Source organism: Sesamum indicum, linkage group LG2 (assembly GCF_000512975.1).
Source record: "Sesamum indicum cultivar Zhongzhi No. 13 linkage group LG2, S_indicum_v1.0, whole genome shotgun sequence".
In the NCBI taxonomy this organism is placed as follows: Eukaryota; Viridiplantae; Streptophyta; class Magnoliopsida; order Lamiales; family Pedaliaceae; genus Sesamum; species Sesamum indicum.
Genome location: NC_026146.1, coordinates 10,319,547 through 10,343,975, shown reverse-complemented (window position 1 = coordinate 10,343,975; position 24,429 = coordinate 10,319,547). Strand labels below are relative to the sequence as shown.

The window sequence follows — 24,429 nt, the reverse complement described above, 5'->3', positions numbered from 1 at the left end:
AGAGCCCCATCTATGCAGGAATTGGCAACCGTAAGTCTCTATATACGCTATGGATTGCAAATAAAAAAAATCCAATGTGCAGTTCTTTGAATTTAGTACTGTTCCTTGATGTGTTAAATGCTAGAGGATCTTGTATATCGATAGATCACAGGTCAAACCTCCTGTATGCAGTTTAGACTTTTACTGCCTGGTTTGCTCGTCTCTTTTGAGTTTAATGGAGCGGCCTAATTTGGCCTAAAGGGCGCGGTTCGCCCCAATTCCTGGGAAAACCAGTTGATCTACTTTAGATGGGCTTCTGCCACCTTCAAACTTACCATCTCATGTGAAATAATGGAAGTATGAGGCCGAGTTGGATTTGGCCAGTGTACATACACCGTCACCAATATCGCTCAGACATCTATTACTGATACATCAAGGGCCGTTATCGACACAAGCCATATTACATAGTTCAGGGGGACTTTGGAGCTGTGTTCCCAAAATTGGTACTTAGGTGGACTCAATAATAGACATGTATTCTCATCCGAGCCTTTTCCTTCAAGGGCTCATGTGAAAGAGAATAGGTACTTCTTGGTTGTTTTTTCTACCTTTTTCTGACGGCCAGTGGTGTTGTAACATGCGGGCATCAATATTTGCATGGTACATAGAGCTCATGGACAGATGTGAAACAACAAAAGAATATGCTTTACGTATGACAATGATCTCATATACTACAGATCACTGCAGAAGTCACAATAGATTACAAAGAGGTAAGGAAAGGGAGAAGAGAAAACTGAACTGCTCAGATGTTGCTTTTGTGTAAGTACTGAGGACAAGACTGAACAAGAGAGGTAGAGATGCGCACTTTTCTTTGTTGTATGAGAAGCTTCAGAAGATAGAAAGACGCCGCTGACAATACATTGCCATGACTCTCCACTACTATAGAAGAACATTCGGTTCCCAAAAATCTGTCAGACCAAAAACTGGCAGCTACCGTGATTTTGCTGTCAGCCATGGGTCTGAATCATAGTGTAATGTTCTGCTGAGGATGAGTTCAGCGAACTCATGATTCCATATTTTCCCTGACTCTATATACAAGCCGTTGCAAGGCTTGCTCACTGTATGTGATGTCCTTTTCCTTGATTGTGGACACAAAATCCATAGCATCTTTATACCTTTTTGCCTTACAATAGCCATCTACGACAGTGTTGTATGTTAGCTCATTTGGTCTGCAGTTATGCTGAATCATGTAACTGATCACTTCATCTACTTCCTGGAAAAACCCACGTCCTGAGAAGCCAGCGATGAATGTATTATAGGTAACTATGCAAGGTCTTATTCCCCTATTTGTCATCTCTGTGAAAATCCTCATAGCCTCCTGCATAAGGCCTTGCCTGCAGAACGCTTTAATGACAGTGTTATAAGAGACGAGATCCGGCCTCCCACCACCTTGTACCAATCCATTGAGAACTTCTTGTGCTTTCCAGCATTCACCAGCCCTGGCATACATATCCATCAAGCTATTGTAGGTGACAAGATCAGGCTGCAACCCACACTCTCGAATAAAATGTAGCATCTCGTGAGCACGTTCATACATCTTGTTCCTAGCAAAAATTGAAAGCATGGAATTTATCAACACCAAATCAGGTTTATAACCATTCTTGAGGAATTCTTGAAATGCTCTCTCCATACCCCTGAGAGATCTGCACTTGAAATTTGCTAGAATCAGAGTTCTCAAAAGCATCCAACTAGGAAATATTTGACCGTCATAAATTTCTTTAGCAATCCTTTCAACGCCTCTGATATTTCCTCCTTTTGAGTAGCTATGAAGCATCAATGAGTATGTGGTCTCATTTGGCTTGAAACCCTTATTTCTCATGTCTAAAATAACAGATTCTGCAGCTCTCCAATCCCCTCTACGAGCCAATGCATTTAGAAACGAATTATAGGTTGTGATACATGGTGAAAATCCTGCTTTAATCATCTCATCATGCATCTTTCCAGCATTGATTTGGGACCCACACCTACCATATGCACTTATCAAAGTATTAAAAGTATCTCGATCAGGTTCAAAACCACAGTTCTTCATCTCATGGAAAACTCGGTTCACATACTTGTGCATCCCTCTGTTACCACACATTGCAAGCATGGTGTTCCAAGTGACACGATTGGGTGTGCACCCATTGGATTTCATATCAGAGATAATCTTCATCATCTCTTCTATGCGTGACTTCTTTCCCAGCATCCCAAGGATAGAATTATAGGTACACACATTAGGAACACAACCTGATTTCTTCATCTGTTCGAGCAGACTCAAAGCTTTGTCCTCCTTCCCAGCTTTGCCATAGGCATCAATCACAGTGGTATAAGTGACAGCATTTGGCATTATACCCTTTTGTGTCATAGTGCCAATCAATGCTGCTCCTTCCTCAAGGAAGCCTGCCCTTACATATGCAGCCACAAGTTCATTATAAGTTACCGAGTCAGGAGGGCAATTTTTTTCCTCCATCTCTTTCAAAACACTCAAGGCCTCATTGTAAATCCCCGCCTTCCCATAGACTTGAAGTAAAGCATTATAAGTGACTGTTCCTGGTACATAACCATTTAACTTAAGTCCATCAAAGAAACTCTTAGCTTCCTCCAACAACCCTTCTCTCCCACATGCCGATATCACAGTGCTACAAGTGAATTCATCGAATTCAAGCCCCACGCTCCTCATCTCGTCCAAAAGTTGTAAAATTTTATCCCAAGACCGACCCTTTTTCCCATAAACATCCAACATCACATTGTAAGTAACCAAAGTCGGGCATGATCCTCTGCATTTCATAAAGTCAAACAATGCTATTGCCTTTTCATACTTCCCACTGCGTGAATATGCATGTAAAATTGTAGTCCATGCTCGAACATCCAGTGCAAACTCCTTAACAGGGATCACATCAAATAATTTCGAAGTAACTGAATGCTGAGACTCCCTACCAAGAATCTTGACCATCAACTCAATAATCTGATTATCTAATTTATCACTATTAGACACATCCAAATTGAGAACAACCCATTCAAACAACAAAATCGCCTTGTCACTATTTCCAGAAACATCCAAACCTTTCAACAGACTAATCAAATCGACTTCTTCAAGCAACTCAAACCTAGCAGAATCGAAGAACGACCGCAAACTAGAAATGGGCTGTCCCAAAATCGAGTTAAGCAAGAACTTACATTTCAAAGGAAGAAAATCAAGCGACGCCTCATCTTTCACAGAGTTCTCACCAATTCTTTGGGTTGCAACAGAACTCCCATCATCTTTCCTGAAATGGGCGGACAAAGAATCATGATTATGGGAAGGTCCTATGTGGGAAGAAGTCAAAGACGACTTGACAGGAGAAGAAATATGGAGGAGGTGCTGAAGGAGGGAATCAAGGGGAAAAGTGTGCGAGGAATTGGAAGATTGTTGCTGCTGTTGCAAAGGAGGGAGAGGGAGAGTGGATGTGTTGAACTTGAGGCGCTGGTGACTTGGGTTGAAGGCTGGTTTTGTTGGTGGAACTGGGAGTGTTGGCCTGTTGGGAAAAAGGGTTCCTTCCATGGCTGAATGGGAAAGAATTCTCTGAAATTCTGAAAGATTGAAACTGGGCTTCACATTTGGATGAAAGAGATAACAAACAAGACAGCACAAATGCAATTCTATGGTGTTCTTGGGATTGGATTGTTGTTTCAAGCTCCACTAGATGCTTTATAGCCCCATCCTATCTCTTTATGCTCTCTGTGTGTGTACCTCAAGTTCAACCAGTATTGATTTTTCTTTTTTAACCATCGGTCCATCTTATTTTTACGTGTGTAAAATAAATAATTTTTAAAATTTTAAAATATATTATAAATATAAATAAAAAAATATAAATTAATAAATTATATTTAAAAAAATGAGATTAAAAGAATTAGTATAAAATATTATCAACATAATAAAAGAATTGATACGACTTAGAGACACCTTTTCTTTAAAAAGAATAATTATAATTAATTTTTAAAATTATCTAGTTAGAATTATACTTATTATATTTAAAAATTAGTATCACTGTTTCATTAAATCATCGTTTGTAATTGAGAGGGAATTTTTTGGATATTAGTATAAATATTATACATATAATCCATATACTTTTTATAAGAAAAAATTATTGTTTAGTCCTTTAAATTTATCTATTTTAGTTTTAGTTCGATAACTTTCAAAATTGATTAATTTTGGTTCTTTGAACCAATTTCGGATAATTTTACCCCTACACAATTTTTCGATAGCAGTTTTAATTCATATATATCTATTCATTTTGCATCTTGTAGCTAATGCTCGCTTAGAATGGTATAAAAGTCTAGATTTATTGAAAGAATATTTGTTTATATTACACTTAAAGTATTAGAATAGACTATTATCCTTTATCATCAAAAGGGCAAAAGAATTGTAAATTAGGTTAAAGGACAAAATTTACGCAAATTTAATAGATAAAGGACTAAATCTAATTATTGGCAAAAATAAAGGATAAAAATGAATTTAAACAAAAGTTATATGACTAAAATTTTCTTTTTTTCCCTTTTTATAATTAAAAAATTTTATTGTAGTGTCTTAATTTTTCAATATGTTATTCTTTTTATATTTTAAACTTTTTTAGTAATTTTTTATTTTTTTTGTCAATAGTTTCAATTTTCACATCCTACTTTTTCTGAAACCTTCTTACATCATAAAAGAAATTATTATTGGTTACAATAGGTGTTAAATAACTCTTATTAACCACGTTAAGTAAATTTGACGTGAAAAAAATAATTTTTTAATTATAAAAAAATTATTTGTTATATTAAGAGTCATAATAGAAATATTTGTCGTAATTTTTAGCCACTCTCGCAAAAATTATAGTTAACAATTATTGTGTGATCGTGTTAATAACTATTTGCTATAGCTATTTATTTATTAATCATGACAATTAGTCATAATAAAATATTAATTTTTTGTATTGTTATCATTTTTTAATATTTTTATTTATTCAATTACAATAAACATAATAATTATTTTTAATTTTTTAAAATTAATTGTGTACATATATATATATATATATATATAACAAAAATGCGTCATTCTCACAAGAATTGCAAAATGTTTTGTCTTTTTCCTCTCCAAGAAAGGCAAAAGGGCAGTTTTGATGTATGGTCCCTAAAGTTTTGGCTCATATGCTAAGTGGTCCCTTAATTTGGAGCTTCTTGGTCAGCTAAGAGATCCCAATTTTCACAACATAGGGGCTATATGAAAGACTAACAAACATGCGTCATTCTCACAAGAATTGCAAAATGTTTTGTCTTTTTCCTCTCCAAGAAAGGCAAAAGGGCAGTTTTGATGTATGGTCCCTAAAGTTTTGGCTCATATGCTAAGTGGTCCCTTAATTTGGAGCTTCTTGGTCAGCTAAGAGATCCCAATTTTCACAACATAGGGGCTATATGAAAGACCAAAATTATTTTTTTTCCAAAGAATAAAATACCAAAAACAATTTTAATCACAATATGGGTTAATATTGTTGCATAATTTTCTCATAATAATACAAGTTTGTGTAGGTTCATTATTCGGTTCACTCTTCAAATCAGGAAAGTTAAGGAAATATGCGTCGTACTTGTTTGAGTAAATTACGGCTATCTCTCCTGAGATATGACATAATTATGAATACCTTCTTGTTGTTTGAAAAAGTACAAGAAATACTCCCATTAAATGAAAAACGATTATGTAGCTCCTAGACGATGAGGTAGAATCATTGTTGTTTTTTTAAATATTTGAAAAACTATAAAAGATATTGAGGATGGGTAGAGTAAATAATCCGCAGAGCATACTAGTCCAAAAAAATATTTTAGAGAATTTTAAAAAATATATGAAATTATAACTCATAATACAAAAGGGTATTTCAGTCAGTTCACCACAAAAATTAGATAAAAAACTAGACAGAAGCTAACAGAATGGGCTCGTCGTTAGACAGACGTTAAGATCATGGGGTGGGTGTGTATTTTTTCAAACAACGAGCCATTTGTGATATTCAAAACCTTAGGAGAGTCCAAACTATTTATTAAGGTTTAAAGCCCTCGAATAACTAATTTCGAGTCAACAAAATGTGGATTGATTAAAGTACCTTTACGTATACTTATTTCTTCCATTAATAACCATCTTCCGTTATTGATTAATATCAATAAATTTCTATTCGTATATATTTACAATTAATTCATTTTATCATCGGTGATTAATTGTTCAGCTTTTTGTTTCTTCTTCTTTCGTTTAATAAAAATAAACACAATAAAATTTAATTTATGTATACGTATTGGATGTGTTTCGAACGCTTCTCCAGTATGTATATATTTATCGTTTGCTCGTATGGACGTCCAATATAATTAAAGCACGTCCAAATGTATATATAAACAAAAAAAAAAAAGAAAAAAGAAGAAAAAAAGTGATGCTAAAAATGTAATATTGATGGTTGAATAATTGATTTAGAAGTGGAGGCAAAGAAAGTAAGAAGAGATCTTTGTCAGGAAAGCCAGCCGGCAAAGGACTGCAGAGTCTGAAGCGTGAGGTGCAGTGCAACTCCACTGTTTCATATTTCTTTTCGACATCTTTGTCTGTTTTCTTCCCTTCACATGCCAAAGGTAAGGCCTTGTTTGGTTGCATTTTGCCTATAAATATTTTTTTAATAAATATATTTTATATATATATATATATATATTACAATTTTTAGATTGGAGAAAAAACAAAAAATTCAATTTTGTTTAAAGTGAAAGAAGATGAAGCAAATAGTATTGGATTATTGTTTTATGAATTTTTGGTTCGCTGTGAATTCAATTAAAAGTTTGAAATATGTTAAGATATTATTTAATAAAAAGACGAAAAATAGAGCAATAATTAAAATTAAAAATTGCCATATAAAGTAATAACGTGACGTATTGGTATTTTTATTCGAGAAGAGTTAAAGTTCATTTTAACCTCATGTCATAAGAAAAAAATATCAAAAAATCCTTTATGAAAATTTAAACATAAAAAATCATATTTATGTTATAATCAATGACTCACATCACTTCTTGATCAATCTAAATCTATTTTTTTAATGACAATGATTAATCTAGTCAACTTGGTCAACCTAAGTCTATTAAAATATTATCTACAATATACAAAATTAAAATTTTATATAGAAAAATTGTATTTTTTAGCCCGTTAAATATGCTCAACATAAATTTTAGTATGATAATTGTCATTTTTTATAAGTCCATTAAGTTTTAAAATTGATGAAATTTAGTTTTTTAGTAGCCGAAATTTTAATTTTTGAGCGAAAAATGACATGGCATGCCAATTGAATATTTTTGAGAATTTTTAGCCCTACGTGGCTTTCGAAAATGAGTTGGATCACATGTTGGATACAATTATATTATATTTATTATTATACTTAATACAAATAAAATTATTATAATTTATAAAAGTAAAATTATTATTTAAAAAAATAATAATCAAAACCCCCCAATCCCTCTTCACAGCACGATCGGCTTCCCCTTCCCCCACCCCATCCTCATCGTCGCCCCTGTCTGGGCGACAGTGATCTCCCTCGCCCAGTGGTCAAGAAGGTGTGTACGTCCCCTTCTCTGCAACGGCGGCTTCGCCACTGCTGCTTTTTTTTTTTTTCAATTAATTTAATAAAAAAATATATATTAAAAATATTAATATAATTATATATTTATATATAAATTAATATTTTATTATTAATAAATATTTATATATTATTTTAAGATTTATTGAATTATATATATTAGACGAGAGAGAAGGACAAAAATGTAGAAAAAAATACTTTTGATACCTATCTTCGCAGTCAACACATTTGCACTGTCAAGCCTAACCTTAGGGTGTTTTTTGAATTTTGTTTTATATTATAAAGGGTGTATAATTGATACTTTAATTTTTACAAAATATTTTTTAAATATTTCTGAAATCATAGGAGCTCCTTCGATTTTTCTCCAATTTTTTAGTACATTATTTTGAGTGTTTAGTAAGAAAATGAAAAGGGCCAAAAAGCTAATTGCCAAAATCCTTAAAAAAGACCTTCATATTTCTTTCAAGTTTGACGCTTTTCACCCTATTTTGGATAAAATTTATATACTAAAATTCAATTTCCAAATTTAAATATCTATATACAATAAATGTTACTCAATTATAATAATTATACATTATTAACTAATTTAAGTTATTATTTAGTTTAAATATATTTAAATAAATTATATTATTTACTACAAATAATATTTATTTTGATTTATTAAAATTCAAAAATAAAAATCTAAAAATTAAATAAAAAGAAAATCTGGGCGAGGATGATGCAATGGTTGTCGTTGCCACTGCCCACATCTTCTCTGACGACTTTTGCCCGAGGGTACTGGCGATTTGGGGGCTGGGGGCAGGTGGTGGAGGAGGAGGGCGTGGTAGCGTGGAGTTGGGTTGAAGTTAATTTTATTATTTTTATTTTTGTAAATAATAATTTTATATTCTATAATTTATAATTATAAAATATAATATATATATATATATCTAAATTGATTAAATCCAGACACTTAATAATTTAAGATCTAACGATTGAGATCGATTAATTAAATGCTACGATTTCTATGCGATAGTAAAAGATCCAACAATCACTAAATAAAAAATAATATACAATAGATAAGAGCATGCGTAGTATAAGAAGACAGAGGAGGTTTTTGTCCATTTTTAAAACAAAAAAGAGTTTTTAGGTAAAGTTTTTAAACACAGGGGGATTTTATGCAATTTGAACTTGTTTATATATATATAGTTATTTTTTATTATATTTGATATTTCATATTAAATATATATATATATATATATATATATATATAAAATATGATCCTACGGTTCATATATTTAATTATCCTAAATTAGTATTTGGCTATGCCTGAATATGTTATATCGGGACATTTTATTTTTAAATTATTTTGAGAAAAAGTGAATAACAAATATTGAAGAATGTACAAATGATTGATTAATAATGTCATATAAAAAATTATTAACAATATAATAATTGAAGGAAAAGAAAAAAGAAAAATAAGACATACTAAAAAATGAAAGATGGTGTTTTGGCTTTTTGGAGATTTTTTTGGAAATGTTCAAGAATGGAACCAAACACAGTGTTGCCACGCACTTTGGTTCAAGGCTTGCACATTCCGCTGTAAGAGTAGTACCTTGAGCGCTCTATTGTCACCGATTTATTCACATGCTTCAACATCGTTTGTTAGCTACTTCTCAGGAGTCACGATTGTACTACATGCAGCCGTCTTCTCACTCATCCCTCTTCGTTTTCTAGAGAGAGAGACTGAGACTCAGATTATTCATTGCTTTTCGTTAATATCGGAGCTCAGTCATTTTTCAGTTGCTGCAAATTCAAGAAACACAGATTAAAAATGGAGTCGTTGTTAATTGGGTCGTTTCAGAAACCTTCGTTGCTGCTTTCGTCTCCAATCACTGCTGAGTTGTGTTCACCTCCCATTGGTACGTGTATCTGTGCTTGCTAGTGTAGTTTACCATCTTGCAAATTGGAATCTTGGATTTTCGTCTTGTTTTCTTATTTTCTGTTCTGGGAGTTGAAAGTTCTTGGCTTTTGTCTTTTTGTAAAACTTTCTAAGATTGATTTCAAGGATTATCTGTGGTTTCAGCATTGAATTGAATTTTATTCAAGTTGCTGTCGTACAGTCTGGGTGTTTGGTACTATATCTGCTTATTTAGATTAGTTGGGTTAGTTTCCTTTCATTTTTTGATTTGTTTGTGACTTTGTAGTTCGTCATCCAGCGCGTGAATTTTGTAATTATTGGTTTCTATATGGATTTTTATCATGATTTGCACATTATATTTGTGATATAGACTGATGTATCTCTATGTATATTGATAATTGTGTATATATCTATATATATATATATTTACGTGTGTGTCCGTGCGCTCTAAGAATGGTCTTTCAATATCTATTTATGGTAATGTTTAGTATCTGGAATTAATAGGTGTACGTGCAGGGGGGCAGGTTTTAAAATGCAAAGGGTCCAGCAATACAGGAAGAATTTATGCCCTATCAATGAACTTGCAAGTAGAAAGACGGAATTTATTGCAGCTGCATGTCAAAAGTATTGGTGAAAGAATTGTCACATGTAATCCAAAACGTGGCTCGAGGCAAATAGCGAATTCAGCCTCTGGACATTCTCTTGAATCTGAACCTGCTAAGAGCCCTTGGAGATCAGTGCAGCATGCCTTTGATGCTTTCTACAGGTTTTCGCGGCCTCACACGGTTATAGGAACAGTTGCGTTCAGAACCTAGTTAACTATTTCTGCACATGTTTATGAATTTCTCTTAGTTTTGGTAAAAAAAAGAAGGAAAAACTTACAATCTGTTTTCATGAGCAGGCATTGAGCATAATTTCAGTTTCTCTCCTTGCAGTTCAGAAGCTCTCAGATTTTTCCCCTTTATTTTTTACTGGGGTGCTAGAGGTGTGAGGAAATTTAATTCATTAGAATCTTTGTACCTTGATTGATGCTATACTTACATTCTGAACTATTTTATTGCAGGCAATTGTTGCTGCACTGTTGATGAACATATACATTGTTGGCTTGAATCAACTGTCTGACATAGAAATAGACAAGGTTAGCGTTCAAAGATGTCCGTGCAGCGTTTTATGTTCTGAAGAAACCAAGAGGATAGTGTTTTAACAGAGGACTAATCTAAGATTTTGAACGGGGGATGTTTACTTCTTTGGAAAGTGTGGATATGTATCTGGGATTAAAAGACGTTTTATTGTTTCTTGTTTAGAGGAAAAACTTTGATAATGGGCTGTCAATTTGTCTCCACTTATATGAAGAACATATGTCCCTTTTGTGTTTCTGTTCTTCCTGTTAAACACATTTGCTAGTTCTTTAAGATGCTTGAACTCAGGTGAGATGATTCTTGAACTAAGGTTATGCAATGGAGTGCCCAATGACTGATATTAGATATCTATGCTGAAGCGATACATCTTTCTTGCAATGTCATCTATTTATTCCTTCTTGCTAGTCTTATTGATCATTTGGAACATCTGGACCTGAAAAAATTTGTGGGAGCTATTAGTATAATCAATGTATCTTCTATCAGATAAACTTCTTCTTTAGGAATATGAGTAGGAATTTTCTTTAGGTTTTGAAGGATGGCTAAAAGTGGTATGACAAGGTTCTATATTTGTCTTGACTGTATGAGCTCTGTTTTTGCCCATGCTGTTCAATTAGCTCAGAAATCTTCACCAGAAAAATTGTAATGATCTACAAATGGAGCTCTTTCCTATATTCTTTCGTTCAATCTTTTGTAGCATTTACCATTTCAAATTTCTTTGCTGAGGCTTATGCTCAAGAATATTATTCTTTTTTCTCTTATGTTCAATGTTGCCTGATGTTACAAACTTGAGAACATCAGGTAATATTTGGCAGCCCCTGCTGTCAAACATAATATTTCTTTTGAGTTCCCTCAAGAGATCTTGTTTAATTATCATGATTAGCCATATGGGTTTTATTACCTATTTGCTACTGGTGAAACTTTTTCTTCTTTCTTTGGCCATTCTTGTTATTCTTTAGTTCCAGTTCTGTTCAATAACGTTTTTCCCTGCTAGATGAAATCTCTGGTGGCATCTCTTATCAGGTAAACAAACCATATCTTCCACTGGCATCTGGGGAATATTCAGTTACAACTGGTGTAGCAATTGTCTCATCCTTTGCCATCTTGGTGGGTGAAAAGATATTAATTGACTATGTTTGTAAGTTTTTATGTTTGTATCTAATTATGGAAACCAATATCTGAAGTTTGGTAGCTAATTTTCTGAAGACGATGGAACTTCCTGAAGAACTTTCTCATCCTTTTCTACGATGAGTGTTCTGTCACCATATTTTACTGTGCAAAAATCTGACATTATGTCTTTCAGCTAGATCCAGGAGCATTGAGTTATGCTTTGCTACTAGATTGCATTGTAATACAGATAGAAAAAACTACTGCTTGTGCATTGCAATTTGTTGTAGCATTTGCTCATCATCTTGGATTGACATCTTAGTGTTTCAACTTAACAGAGCTTTATCCCATTACTCTATAAAACTCATTTAGTGCAACTATTTGCCGGCTTCTGCGGGAGTCATCTACATGTTTTAATGTGATGATGTAGTGAATACCCATGATGTTGTATTTTGCAGTCCGTGTTTTTTTTATCTATCTCTTATCTTTTGCTAATAACGAGGTTTGGTTATCGTCGAACTTTTTAAAGTTTGAATAAGTTTAAGCAATTCAGAGACTGGTATCATCCTTGCTAAAAATTTATTTGATTAAAAAATGTGTTTTTGACTAATTGCAGAGTTTTTGGCTTGGATACGTCGTTGGTTCGTGGCCATTATTTTGGGCTCTTTCTGTCAGCTTTCTACTTGGAACTGCATATTCCGTCAATGTGAGTTGATTCTTTTGATGCATATTTGTCTTGCATATGGTTTTACAATGAACAATTAATTGGTATCTAGACTTATATTTATGTTTTAATATATCCATTTATATTTTTATTTAGCTCATAGTGTAAGTTATTATTTGACATAACTTTTTGAAAATTTGATGAATTATTATTCTAATTTATACTCAAAAATATCTTTTTAATGCACTTGTTACTAGGCATATGATAGAACTACTTTGTAGTTTGTAGATGCAAAGTACTTAAACCAATATTATGATGTTTGTCCTCTAATGTTCCAATCCCTTGTTATTTAATTTTTTTTTTTAAATACATATTATAAATTTAATCTTACTAAAAAGATACCAATATTCTCTTTTAACATGTCAAATTTGGCAAATTAACTCCGAATTTGTAAGGAAAAATCATGATTGTGCAATGTTACAACTGTGTAAGAATATACATATTTAGATTGCTTAGCAAATTCAAACATATTAGTTAAATATTTTGAATATGACTATTAAGTTAAAAGTAGAATAAAAAATAATCTATATCGAACATTTAACACCCATTAGTACTTCTTATGAAGACTAAAATTTCTTGTACTAAACATAAAAATGATATAGTCTATACTTAAGCTTTTAAAATTGATCATTTAGATTTAAACGTTATTTTAGCTTACACATAATAAGTGAGATAAAGGGCGGTATTATCTTAATGATGAATACAAATTGTAACATAAAATAGTAGATAGTCGAATTTAGGTTTTAAAAAATAAAAAACTTAAAATTAATATATAAAACCTACCCAAGCAAATCGCAAAGTGTAATCTTAATGATGATCTTTTTGATCTTGGGCAACACAAGTCCAAAATCGTAAACATCGGGTTGAGTTAAAAATTATCAAAACCCTCCCAAATCTTAGCTTGAATGTTTCTATGTGAAGATATGAATTCATGTCTCTAATCAATTACATGAATTTCTGTAATTTTTGTCAAAAGCATTTGTTTATTTGGTGATCATCCTTCAAATTTTTAGAATACATCAGCATCTAAGAGGCAAGGAATTAGATTAAGTAAACTAAATTAAATAATTGAAACACATTTCTACATTTTCATTAGATTCATCCAATAATTTTACCAGTCCACAGCACATGGCTAAAAAGTGACAAAAAAAGATGCATGTGCAAAGAATATTAAGAAAATAACGTGACAAATATTAAAGAATGTGTTATATCTAAAATTAGTATACAAAAAGTGTGAAGGGGAACAAGAAGAAAGGATATTTGTAAAACGACATGATGAATTTCCATAAATGGTTAAAACCTCCATGACTTTGAAATCTAGTTTTTGTTAATAATGTCATTTCAATTCCAAACTTGGAATTAGTTGCTAAACTGGAAAAATAAAACTTAAAGATTGTTCTTACTTGTAGAAAAGGTAAACAAAAGCAAGTTCAAGAAGTGGGTAGAAGCCCAACTTGAAAGGCATCCAAGTGACTGAAGCTCTAATCACCCACTTGGTGACTTTTTGCAAGCACCATTCCCCTTCGTTTTTCTGTGGGTAGCTATTGTAATTGACAACATGGATGTGGGAGTGGAAGTTACTATACGGCAGTTATCTATACTAATATAAAAAGAAAAAGCCATCCGCACTTATAAACGGCAATTAATGACACAACAACACCAAATTTTTGTGAAGCAAAAAATGTTCTTCAACTAATAAAACAACTAACTTGTTTAACTTTATAAATTTTACATTAACTGATGAATTAGGTGTTTTTTTCTTTATTTCTTTTTTCTAATGTAATATAATGATTTAATTTTACTTTTATTTATAATATATTTAAAGTGTAAAAATATTATTTATTATATGCACGTAGAAACAACATATCACAACGGCTAGTATAGATAAAAGGATATGGGTAATTTTGTGACATCAAACACACCAAAATTAGATTAGGGGGTTGGTGCTTTATTAATAGTACAAATAGATATAGATTTTGTATTTTATGTTTGATTGAGGAATTGAGGGTAAGTAGAGATGTGTGATTTGTACCAATACTGGAAGGATCACTCCAAAAAGCAGAACTTATCTTATAAACGATCCTACTCGACATGGATGAAAGGATTCCCTTGGTAGTTATCTGATGCTCGAATCTCTTACTAGGTGTACTTGATGGAAACAACCAAAGACCTATATATCCTGCCTTTCAGTAGTTAGTTCCATTTAGAGATAATGTCAAATTTCTTGATATCATTAGTTAATTCTATACCAAATGGAATGCCTGTTAGTTGAAGCAGCACCCTGTTGTAATTATCAATATTGGATAGAAATACTCAACTTAGAGAATTATATAATATGTCGCTTGTACGCGGGACGTTTGGTTCATATATGATGCTGTATATATTGTCATCCAGCTTGTGATTCTAAAATAGTTTTGTGCCTCCGCAGCTTCCCCTTTTGAGATGGAAGAGATTTGCTGTCATTGCAGCAATGTGCATCTTGTCTGTGCGTGCAGTTATCGTCCAAATAGCATTTTATTTGCATATCCAGGTGTTAATTAGTTACTTTTTCTTATCTGGAATACGCTTTTCTTTTCACTATGTGATCTTTTATGGTGGTGCGCCGTACTGCTATCTGATCAAGTATTTAATTTGCTTTGCCATTTTCAGACATATGTGTTCAGAAGACCAGCTGTCTTTACAAAGCCTGTGATTTTTGCGACTGCATTCATGAGCTTCTTCTCAGTTGTTATTGCACTATTTAAGGTAAATGATTTTAATTTAATAGAGCTTACGGCCTATACAGATTTGCTATAGACTTGTAAAACAAATCAAATATTATTAGCAACAGATACAAATTTTACAAGATCTTTGGAAGCACGATTCTCCTTGTTGTATAATTATGATTATTAACAGAAAGTATACCTTAGATTAGAAGCATAAATGGGCTTACAAATTGCTTCAACTTCATCAGGTGATCTCTCTTCCAACTTCTACATAATTAGCATTGCTCAAAATTTTGAATCAATATAAACAAGTGAACACATGATATTTCATTCTTTGTTGGTAGGATGAGGAGCTAATGTCTTCATTCGCCTTGATTATGCTTTTGTAAAGTATTTAATGCTTGAGAAGTTTGTCTGACTTTGAAACTTCACATTAAAGGACATACCTGATATTGCTGGCGACAAGATTTATGGTATCCAATCTTTCAGTGTCCGCTTGGGACAAGAAAGGGTTAGTTATGAGCTAATACTGCAACGACTCTAGCACAAGCATCGCGTACAGTACTGTTGTTATTACATTTTCTGGGTTGATTTTGCTGAAACCATTGTGGCAGGTCTTCTGGATTTGTATATCTCTACTAGAAATGGCATATGCTGTTGCTTTGCTAGTGGGAGCAACAACTTCTTGCATTTGGAGCAAGTGGATAACGGTAATCCAATCTGTCATATTTCCATTCTCTAATAACAAACATGTGCATGAAGAAATAACATGAGCTATGATAAGTCTTAAAACTAGAAAAATATTTCGTGAAAATCAACAGCTAAGACCATTCTTTAATACTAAGCTTTTGAGTACCCATTCCTTATAAACATCGCATAAAAAAAGCATCCGAATTGATAACTTTTACAGGATCTTACATGAAACCAAAGAGATTCAAATCTCAGACTGTACAAATTGAAGGTTAGCACTATTTATTGCCTTACTTCTTCTCCCGTGTGTTTTAGGTTATTGGTCATACCCTGTTGGGTTTATTGCTGTGGGATCGAGCAAAATCCATTGATTTGAAGAGCAAGGCTTCAATAACATCCTTCTACATGTTCATATGGAAGGTAATTTTTCTTTTATTGTGCAAATGTGTAGTAGAAGCTTGGATTTTCTTTGTAAGAAACTGCCAATCTGCCCTTCTGTCGTACGCTACTAATTCAAGTTAACTCCATGAAATTATATACACTGTTGCTTTTATTGCTATCCTCTCACTTTCAGGTCATTAAACTTGAGATCTAACAAAGATTCAAGTTCTCTCATTTATGTTTGTGTGGATGAATAGGACACGAGGATTTCAAATCGATAATATCAAACCCATCTTATTTGTTTGGATAATTTCATTGTACGAAATCCTTGAACTTCCATTTTGAACGATATTTTGTGGCTTTAGAACTCCTAAATAGTTCCATATTCTAAATACTTCCTTCAAATCTAAATCTTTTCGTCCAAATGTAGCCTCAGAATTAGTTGCATATCTTGTCTAATTATCAAGGTACCTGAAATGAAATCTTGGTGAAGATAATATTCAGCTTGCACAAACCTATTAATATAAGAAGTTTGATTTTACATAACGTGGCTGAAACATTGTTACATTTAAAATCCAAGAAACAGGTTTTACATGGCATACAACAGAGCTTCTGCTTCCCTCTAGTTAGGCGCTGGTTTCATTTGAATTGTCTCAAATATGTAATCCCTTCTGCTCTACTGTGCAGCTCTTTTACGCGGAGTACCTGCTCATCCCTCTCGTAAGGTAAATAAATACACAATGCTCGTAGGAATTGACCCTGAAATCTGCTGCTTCTTTGGCTGCATCCTTGCTGCTCACTATTTGATGTATATACTCTATCAACTTACTTCCTCCGTATTCTTTCTCAACAAAAATGGGAAAGAAAAGAATATTATGATTTCTATCGGCCACTGTCATCTATTGATATTATGTGATGCACAAAGAGAAACAAACACATAAGCAGTTCCTGGTGATTTCCGGCTTATGCGCTTGTTCTACCAAACAAAACGAAAAAAAGTCTGAAACCATTGCTCTGTTACTGGAATGTAATAGCTAAGGTGTTAAAGTTGCTGCATCTGTGCTTAGATCATTCATTTATATCAAAAACTTATATTAATTTTGTGTCATTAGGGATGGTAGTTATGGTTATCAGTGTTTCTCTTGCTTTTCTTATCGATTATGTTAAAAATGTTAGTAGCTTCAACTTCAAAGTATCGATGTTTTAAGTGCATTTTATAAAAAAAAAAAAAAAAACATATTTGGTTATAATAGTAATTTCTTGGATATTTATAAACAATACATTGAATTTTTTTCAGATAATTATATCAATTAATTTTAAGGGAAAAAAAAAAGGGTAACCAAGTCTTGGGAGTCCGAGCAACGAGCCAGAACGTGGACTCCCGATCTCGCACAGACTCGTCCTATTGCCATCCTTAAATTTTAGCCTTTTATTGAAGGAGGAATATGAAACTTTGATGTCTAGTTCTATAGTAGATTATAGAAATCTAGCTATTAAGGCATGTTTGCAAGGGAACTTAATTAAAGTGCTTTGTAGCCTACATTGGATTATAGTTTTTAGAATGGTTGGTTTTTGTCATCTAAAAGATGAATTTCAACCAAAAAGTAAGCACTCATATGCTTGTACACTTGCGCAAGTTTTGTTGAACCAAAATGCCTTTTCTAACTATAAATTATGATTTTACTTATCATTAAAAATTTTCTGAAATTTTTTTATGGACTAAGTGGATAAATTCTTTTTACAATTTTTCCATACATCTCGTTCAATTATGTTATGATAACTTTGTCCTAAAAAACTAAAAAAAAATACAGTCAAAACAAAGTTGACAATTATACACCTCCATTCATCAAATACTAGGGAGATATTTATAATTTTTCAAACAACAAGTGAGTATTCATAATTATATCTAATCTCAGAGAGCTTGGCGTGACTTATCTTTTCTTTTCCCCTCATTTTTCACTTTTATTTTCAAACACTCAACTTTAAATACTACTTAAATTTACAATATTTCTCTACAACTTATCCTCACCGTAATGGAAACACAGCTCGTGGGAACAAAGGGAACCATCAACAACTCTAACACAAAAGAACTAAGAATAAAGCGAATACATACATTGAAAGGTGAGAAATACAAGATTGTCTCGAGTGTTTGACATCATGGGAGAGGTGTATAAGTACGTAATAATCTCTCTGACTGTGACCCAACAAAAGAGAGAAGAAAACAAAAGTGGTTTGATGTGCATATAGAGATTAGGCACTGGACCAACATATCTCATGTTAGGCACTGTGTCCGAAAGCCTTCACTTCACTACACAAACATCCACACCCTTTCATCATCTCAACACTTTAGCTTTTTCTTTATGTTTTTTGTGGTGTTAGAATTCTATGAATTGGGGCATCATCTTTTTCTTGCAATAACGAAAGACAAATACAAGTTTGCTTCTTGGTTGGTCAGAATTTTGACCTCTTATATAAGTTCATCGGAGTTGGTTTTTTAAGACCGGAGCAACCAACTATGTTAGACTCATCAGTCGATTTGAATCAATAATTAGGTGTGTTTGGTGACGACTTGCACTTATTGAGTTGCATTAAATGTTTTTTTCCTATAACCGATTGAATCCAACTGCATACGCCCTTAGACCTTGGAGTACAGAATCTTGCTATAGTCTCATGCTATGCGCGATTGTGAATCCCACTGTGTATAGTGACTAGACTTGTCCTTCATAGTGCATATTGAGTATGCAACAGCGGAATCCACTTGGGAAGTTCTCATACGTGTTGGGTCTAAAAATCATAGTATATTAAAGCGAGCATTTATATTATACTGATGTGATATGCTCGACACTGGTTGTCATTATTTCAACGATGTTGTTTATACATATATTTCAATTTCTAGCCAAGAAAAACAAGGGGGCCAAAATTCAAGATCCTTCATCATGGAAATGGAAGCCAAGAATTGAATGAAAACAAGCAATATTTGAGCATAAGTGTTGAAAAGAGAGATAGATGATTCTTTTTTATTGGCAATAATTCACTCCAAAGTCCTTTTCCTTGTCACCCCCCACAATCTGCATGCACTTGGACTCTCTCTCTCTCTCTCCCACAGTTAGTGGGCTATCATTTTTATCCCCCTTCCATGGTTTGATGGATTTGAAAATTGAAAGAAAAGAATGGGTAGGACCATTGGATTTTGGATGAATTTTGATGGAGAGCCTCACCTTTTTTCTTCCCCTACCCTAAAAGTTGTGTTGATAAAGTGAAAGGTAGTGTACAAGTGGAAGGAATATTGTCCTAAAACAGCACAAAAGAGCATCATAGATTTGCACTCTACTCCCATTCTTGTTTGCAGATTTTTGATCTTATGTGCTTGTCTCCCACTATACAGCCAATACATGGACCATGTCTATACTAGTTTCTCTACTATACTATACACCAAGTATAATACGAGACTCGATCATACTACGTCGTTTCATTAAGGTTTCAAGATGATGTATGGTGCAGATCAAGTACCCTCAACTCAAACTTTAATTACTCAACACACCAAGATCCGTGCCTTCTTATTCTGATCGTTGTGACTCGGGTCCTGCTCGGTTCAAATCCGAGTATGAATAAACTCATTGTGACCGTCTAATTAATCATAAATATATAGTTCACATGAAATCATACAAGTACAAGAATCTATAAGTACCGGCCCTTCATGACCCTAACCTTCCCGAAGGGATTCTTACGATATTTTGCCGTGCAAGAAGAATCTAAACATACCTAACCTGCATTGAAAAGGTAATTTTGAGATATTGAAGGGTTAACAGACACTTGCCAAAATACCAATCTTTTGAAGGTATAATTAATAATTAATATATTAATTAAAACAAAATAATACATAGTGATAAACTGTTAAATTTCACATCAAAGTCTTGGAGATAAGGAACAGCTGTGGAGTCAACTACATATATTTGCAGCTGACAACTACTAATTAAAATTCTTTATGTTGCAATAATGTTTCAATGTTGTTTGCCGGGGACGCTAACACACTTTACTTCACATCAATTATGGGTGACCTGACCTTTCTAATTAAATATTATATAATTAAATTAATAACCTTTCTATATAGTTAAAAGCTACCATCCATGTGTAATTTTCTTGATATTATTTATTAACAAACAATTCTTTAATTTTATGTCATCTAATATTTTTAATTCTCCAAAAGTTGTCGCATATATTTTATTGATTTTAAGTGGGACTATTAATTAATACAAAATAACAATGGTTTTTTTTTTTCTTTTCACTAACTTTTATAGTTAATTTATCATGATTTTATTTAAATTTTTTGTTAACAATCGACAAAAGTACCTTACTTTTTAAAAATTCGAAAGACATTATGTATAAATATAAGTACATATATAGAGCACCAAGAGATTTATAACATTATCATGGTTAATTGTCATAGTTAATAATAATTAATTATTGATCACAGTCACACAACGATTCTTTATCGTAGTTTTTTGTGAGGGTGACTTAACTAAGGCAAAAAAGTTTTTTTATGGCTTTTAGACGTGACAAATAATATTTTTCATAGTGAAAAAGTTGGTTTTTTATGTCGATTTTCTTTTACCATAGTTAACAGTAGCATTTACCATAATTTTTAGCCATTGCAACTAATATTGTAGCCAATAATAATTTTTTTTCTAATGGAGCGTGCGCGCCAACATCGTTAATATCAATATTAATTTCAGACATATATACCATATGAAATATATATGTATTAAATATATATCAGTAATTAATGAGAATAAATTAGTAAAATAAAACTACATTATTCTTGCGCTTTTAATGAAATTCGAACTCAAAATCTTTTAATTATGAGATTATATATATATATATTATTAACCTGATTATTGACAAATAATTGATAATTTTTTATAAAAGAGTCTAATTAAAACTTGAAATTTCATAATCGATATGTGGCAGACTCAAATCCCATAAATACGGCTTCTGTCTATTTTAATGGTAGTTTATATTATTTGCTTGTATCATTTAGGTATTTTTAATAATTATTTTTCAATATTTAAATGAATTGATTAATATAATGAATAATATTTACTTATATATATGTATATAACCAAAAAAAAAAAAAAGAAATCATCCACTAGAGTATGCAAATTATGTAAAAAATTGAAGTTGGGCATAATATCTGTCCTTAGGGATAAAAAAACTAGACAATGGACACTACAATCACTACTGTATATGACATAGACTAAGACAACTTTTTAACGTGTGATGTGTATATAAAATATTATATCTTTTTAAGTAGACTTAGAGAGGTTGATTGAAACAAAAGAATATATTGTTGACCGTACATGAAATAATTGATTTTGGATAGTATATATTAGGCAATTAGTAATCGTCTCATTATATATTTTCCTATTATTTTAAATAATTTACAACATTTATGAATCTAATTAGGAAATTATGTCTTCCATTCATGTTAGGAGATAGGGGTATTTATTCGATAAAATCGAACATATATTTTGGATAAATAAAAAATTCGGTACATTAAAATGTCAAATCAAATATTGAATTGGATTAATTGTGATTTTATTAATTATTTATTTTTTAAGGTATTTTGGTTCGATATTTAGTAAATTGATTTTTTTATTAAAATATAAAAAATGGTTAAAAAATAAATTTTAAAAATAATTATTATATTTCTTATTTTCTTTTTAATTTGTAATAAGTAAAACTATAAAAATCGTTATATATAGAAATAAATTAAAATAATATTTTGATATATACAATTTGATAATTCGAGATCTATAATGTAAGAACACTCTAAAAATTATCTGATGCAGTGTTGGACCCATGTCCGATATGAACACGTGTTGGACACAACATCCGCCTATTTGAATATATAAAATAATAATAATAATAATAAAACACGGACTCAGATACACCGTTGTTTTGGAGGCTTGTTCGATACATTTAGGATTTTTTTTATAATTTTAAAAAGTTTTTGTGTTGTTTTAATTCACTCATCTCATCTCAGATTAAAAGGTTTGAGATAAAATTACTAAAAATTTGAAAAATGATCATGATGATTTAACTAATTCAGATTATTAAAATTCGTTAATTGTGTACTTTTTAAATAAACTGATTATGTATATCTTTGAAACCACAATTTGGTTAAGAATTTAGATATGACAGATGCTTATTTTATGTTTTATCTTGATTTTTTCGTATTGCATATTTTAATTTCATGAGAATTAAAAATATATAATAAAAAAATAAATTATATATAGTTGTGCCAATGTCAACTTATCGTGCCTTAATATTTTTTTAAATTTTCCATGTCGCCAAATCTGTATTTTATCGTGTGTTTGCGTGTGTCCATGCATCATAGATCGAAACTAAAAATTAAAACCAAACCGATCAAATACCAAGAAAATTATAAAGTCGAATACCAAACTAAAATTTCCAATTGGTTTCAATATGTATCAAACTTTAGGTTTTGATTCAATCCGATCGATTTATCAGACTCGAAACATCCCAATTCAAAAATACAAATTAAGAATTTCCATTATGGCGATTTAATAGTATTAATTACTAAATTCATATATTAAAAAATACCAACTGTAGCCAGCACATACTTAAGGCAAAATTTATTTTGCCAGAAATATTAATATTACTGTATATTGGCAAATATTTTATCAATTTATGTGCAATGTAGAGCATATATAAACTATGTATGTGTTACAAATTTTGCTGCTCCATTCCATGTGCCTAACATGACCATATAGCATCATCAAAATTATTTAGTTTAAACAAAAAAAATAAAAATAAAAATCTTAGTCAAACTTGACAGAATAATTAATGTGAATGGGTTTGCAAGTAACATGGATCATATTATGATGCACATAATTATGTTGGTAATATTGTATAGTACTTGCGTCTTGTAATTATTGAGATTTTATGTTGATTATCCATTAATTTTATGATGTAATGCACGTACATTTTAAAAAATTACGTGATGTAGTGTTGGATATGTGTCGGACATGACATTCATGTATTTGAAAGTATATAATAAAATAGAAATTAAAAGAGGACACGGCACCGGACACGTTTGGACGCGTGTCGGACACGTTTCGGACGCGTTTAAGGGTTTTCTCTTATAGTTCAAAAAGTTTTGGCTGTCTATAAAAAAGAAAAGAGTTTTAGGCTTAATAATAATAACAAGAAGAATTAATTCACTCTTCTCAAACTAAAAATTTTGGGATGAAATTACTGAAGAATTTCAGAGATGGTTATGATGATTTAATTAATTTAGATATATTAGAAACTTTATATTGCGTACATTTTAAAATAAATTGATTATGAATACTTTTTAAGCCGATTAAGAATGTAGATGTAAGATATTTTATGTTTTATCTTGATACTTTTTTTATATTGCATATTTTAATTTTATGAGAAATTAAGAAATATATAATAAAAAAATATATTATATACAGTCGAATCAATGCCGTGTCGTGTCCTAATTTTTTTAAATTTCATGTCTTACGTATCGTATCGTGTCCGTATCCATAAATGACAGATTTTATGTTTTCAAACTTTGAATTGAATTATAAAATTATTGACAAAATTAATCATATATTGCCTTGCATGAAGTCATGGGTTCAAGTCCACGAGGCGTGTAAGTATTTATCTCGCTTGATGTGAGTTATTATAATTTATTTATTATTGTTAGTCATATTTATGTACTAGTTGAATCGAGATACTACTTAATTAGTATATCAAAATGAGTTATTGTAATTTATTAATCATTATTAATAAAAAAAACAAAAAAAAAGAGTCGATTACAAAAATTTCTCATACCCATGCAAGTTAAACTCAAAACTACCCAAATTCGATACTTTAAAACAAAAATATTCGTATTTTTTCACAAAATTATAGCGTTTGATTCAGAATCACGCTACTAACTCCCCAACCATAGTTACAAATTTTCAAATTCAACTTGAGAATGACGATATTTTCAACAAATTCTTCATCAAATACACAAATTGTAATTATCGATGAGAAGATTCAGAAAAAATGAAAAAAAATGAAGTTGTTGTTTATGTAAACACATTAATATTGAATATGTGTTAACATGTGGGAGTGCACATATTATATT

The 24,429-nt window shown here is 31.6% G+C and overlaps 2 protein-coding genes across 3 annotated transcripts; one reads left to right on the top strand and one right to left on the bottom strand.

Annotated features, from left to right (window-relative positions):
- On the bottom strand, nucleotides 661–3,734 carry LOC105155710 (pentatricopeptide repeat-containing protein At2g18940, chloroplastic). Its single transcript, XM_011071632.2, has one exon. The coding sequence runs from the start codon at nucleotides 3,554–3,556 to the stop codon at nucleotides 1,040–1,042; it is 2,517 nt and encodes an 838-aa protein (XP_011069934.1). The 5' UTR covers nucleotides 3,557–3,734; the 3' UTR covers nucleotides 661–1,039.
- On the top strand, nucleotides 9,236–17,363 carry LOC105155709 (homogentisate phytyltransferase 1, chloroplastic). Of its 2 annotated transcripts, none has more exons than XM_011071630.2 (12): nucleotides 9,236–9,523; nucleotides 10,027–10,319; nucleotides 10,424–10,507; nucleotides 10,586–10,660; nucleotides 11,682–11,765; nucleotides 12,382–12,471; nucleotides 14,918–15,019; nucleotides 15,139–15,234; nucleotides 15,634–15,705; nucleotides 15,809–15,904; nucleotides 16,200–16,304; nucleotides 16,953–17,363. In XM_011071630.2, exons 1-12 carry the CDS (start codon nucleotides 9,436–9,438, stop codon nucleotides 16,992–16,994), a joined length of 1,227 nt encoding a protein of 408 aa, XP_011069932.1. In that variant the 5' UTR covers nucleotides 9,236–9,435; the 3' UTR covers nucleotides 16,995–17,363.

What these genes read in the sequence shown, in the direction of transcription:
- LOC105155709 (XM_011071630.2), top strand. Translation starts at nt 9,436, where the DNA reads ATGGAGTCGTTGTTAATTGGGTCGTTTCAGAAACCTTCGTTGCTGCTT. An exon ending in GAACTGCATATTCCGTCAAT is followed by an intron (nt 12,472 to 14,917) that starts GTGAGTTGATTC and finishes GTGCCTCCGCAG; the next exon opens with CTTCCCCTTTTGAGATGGAA. An exon ending in TCTACATGTTCATATGGAAG is followed by an intron (nt 16,305 to 16,952) that starts GTAATTTTTCTT and finishes TCTACTGTGCAG; the next exon opens with CTCTTTTACGCGGAGTACCT.
- LOC105155710 (XM_011071632.2), bottom strand. Translation starts at nt 3,556, where the DNA reads ATGGAAGGAACCCTTTTTCCCAACAGGCCAACACTCCCAGTTCCACCA.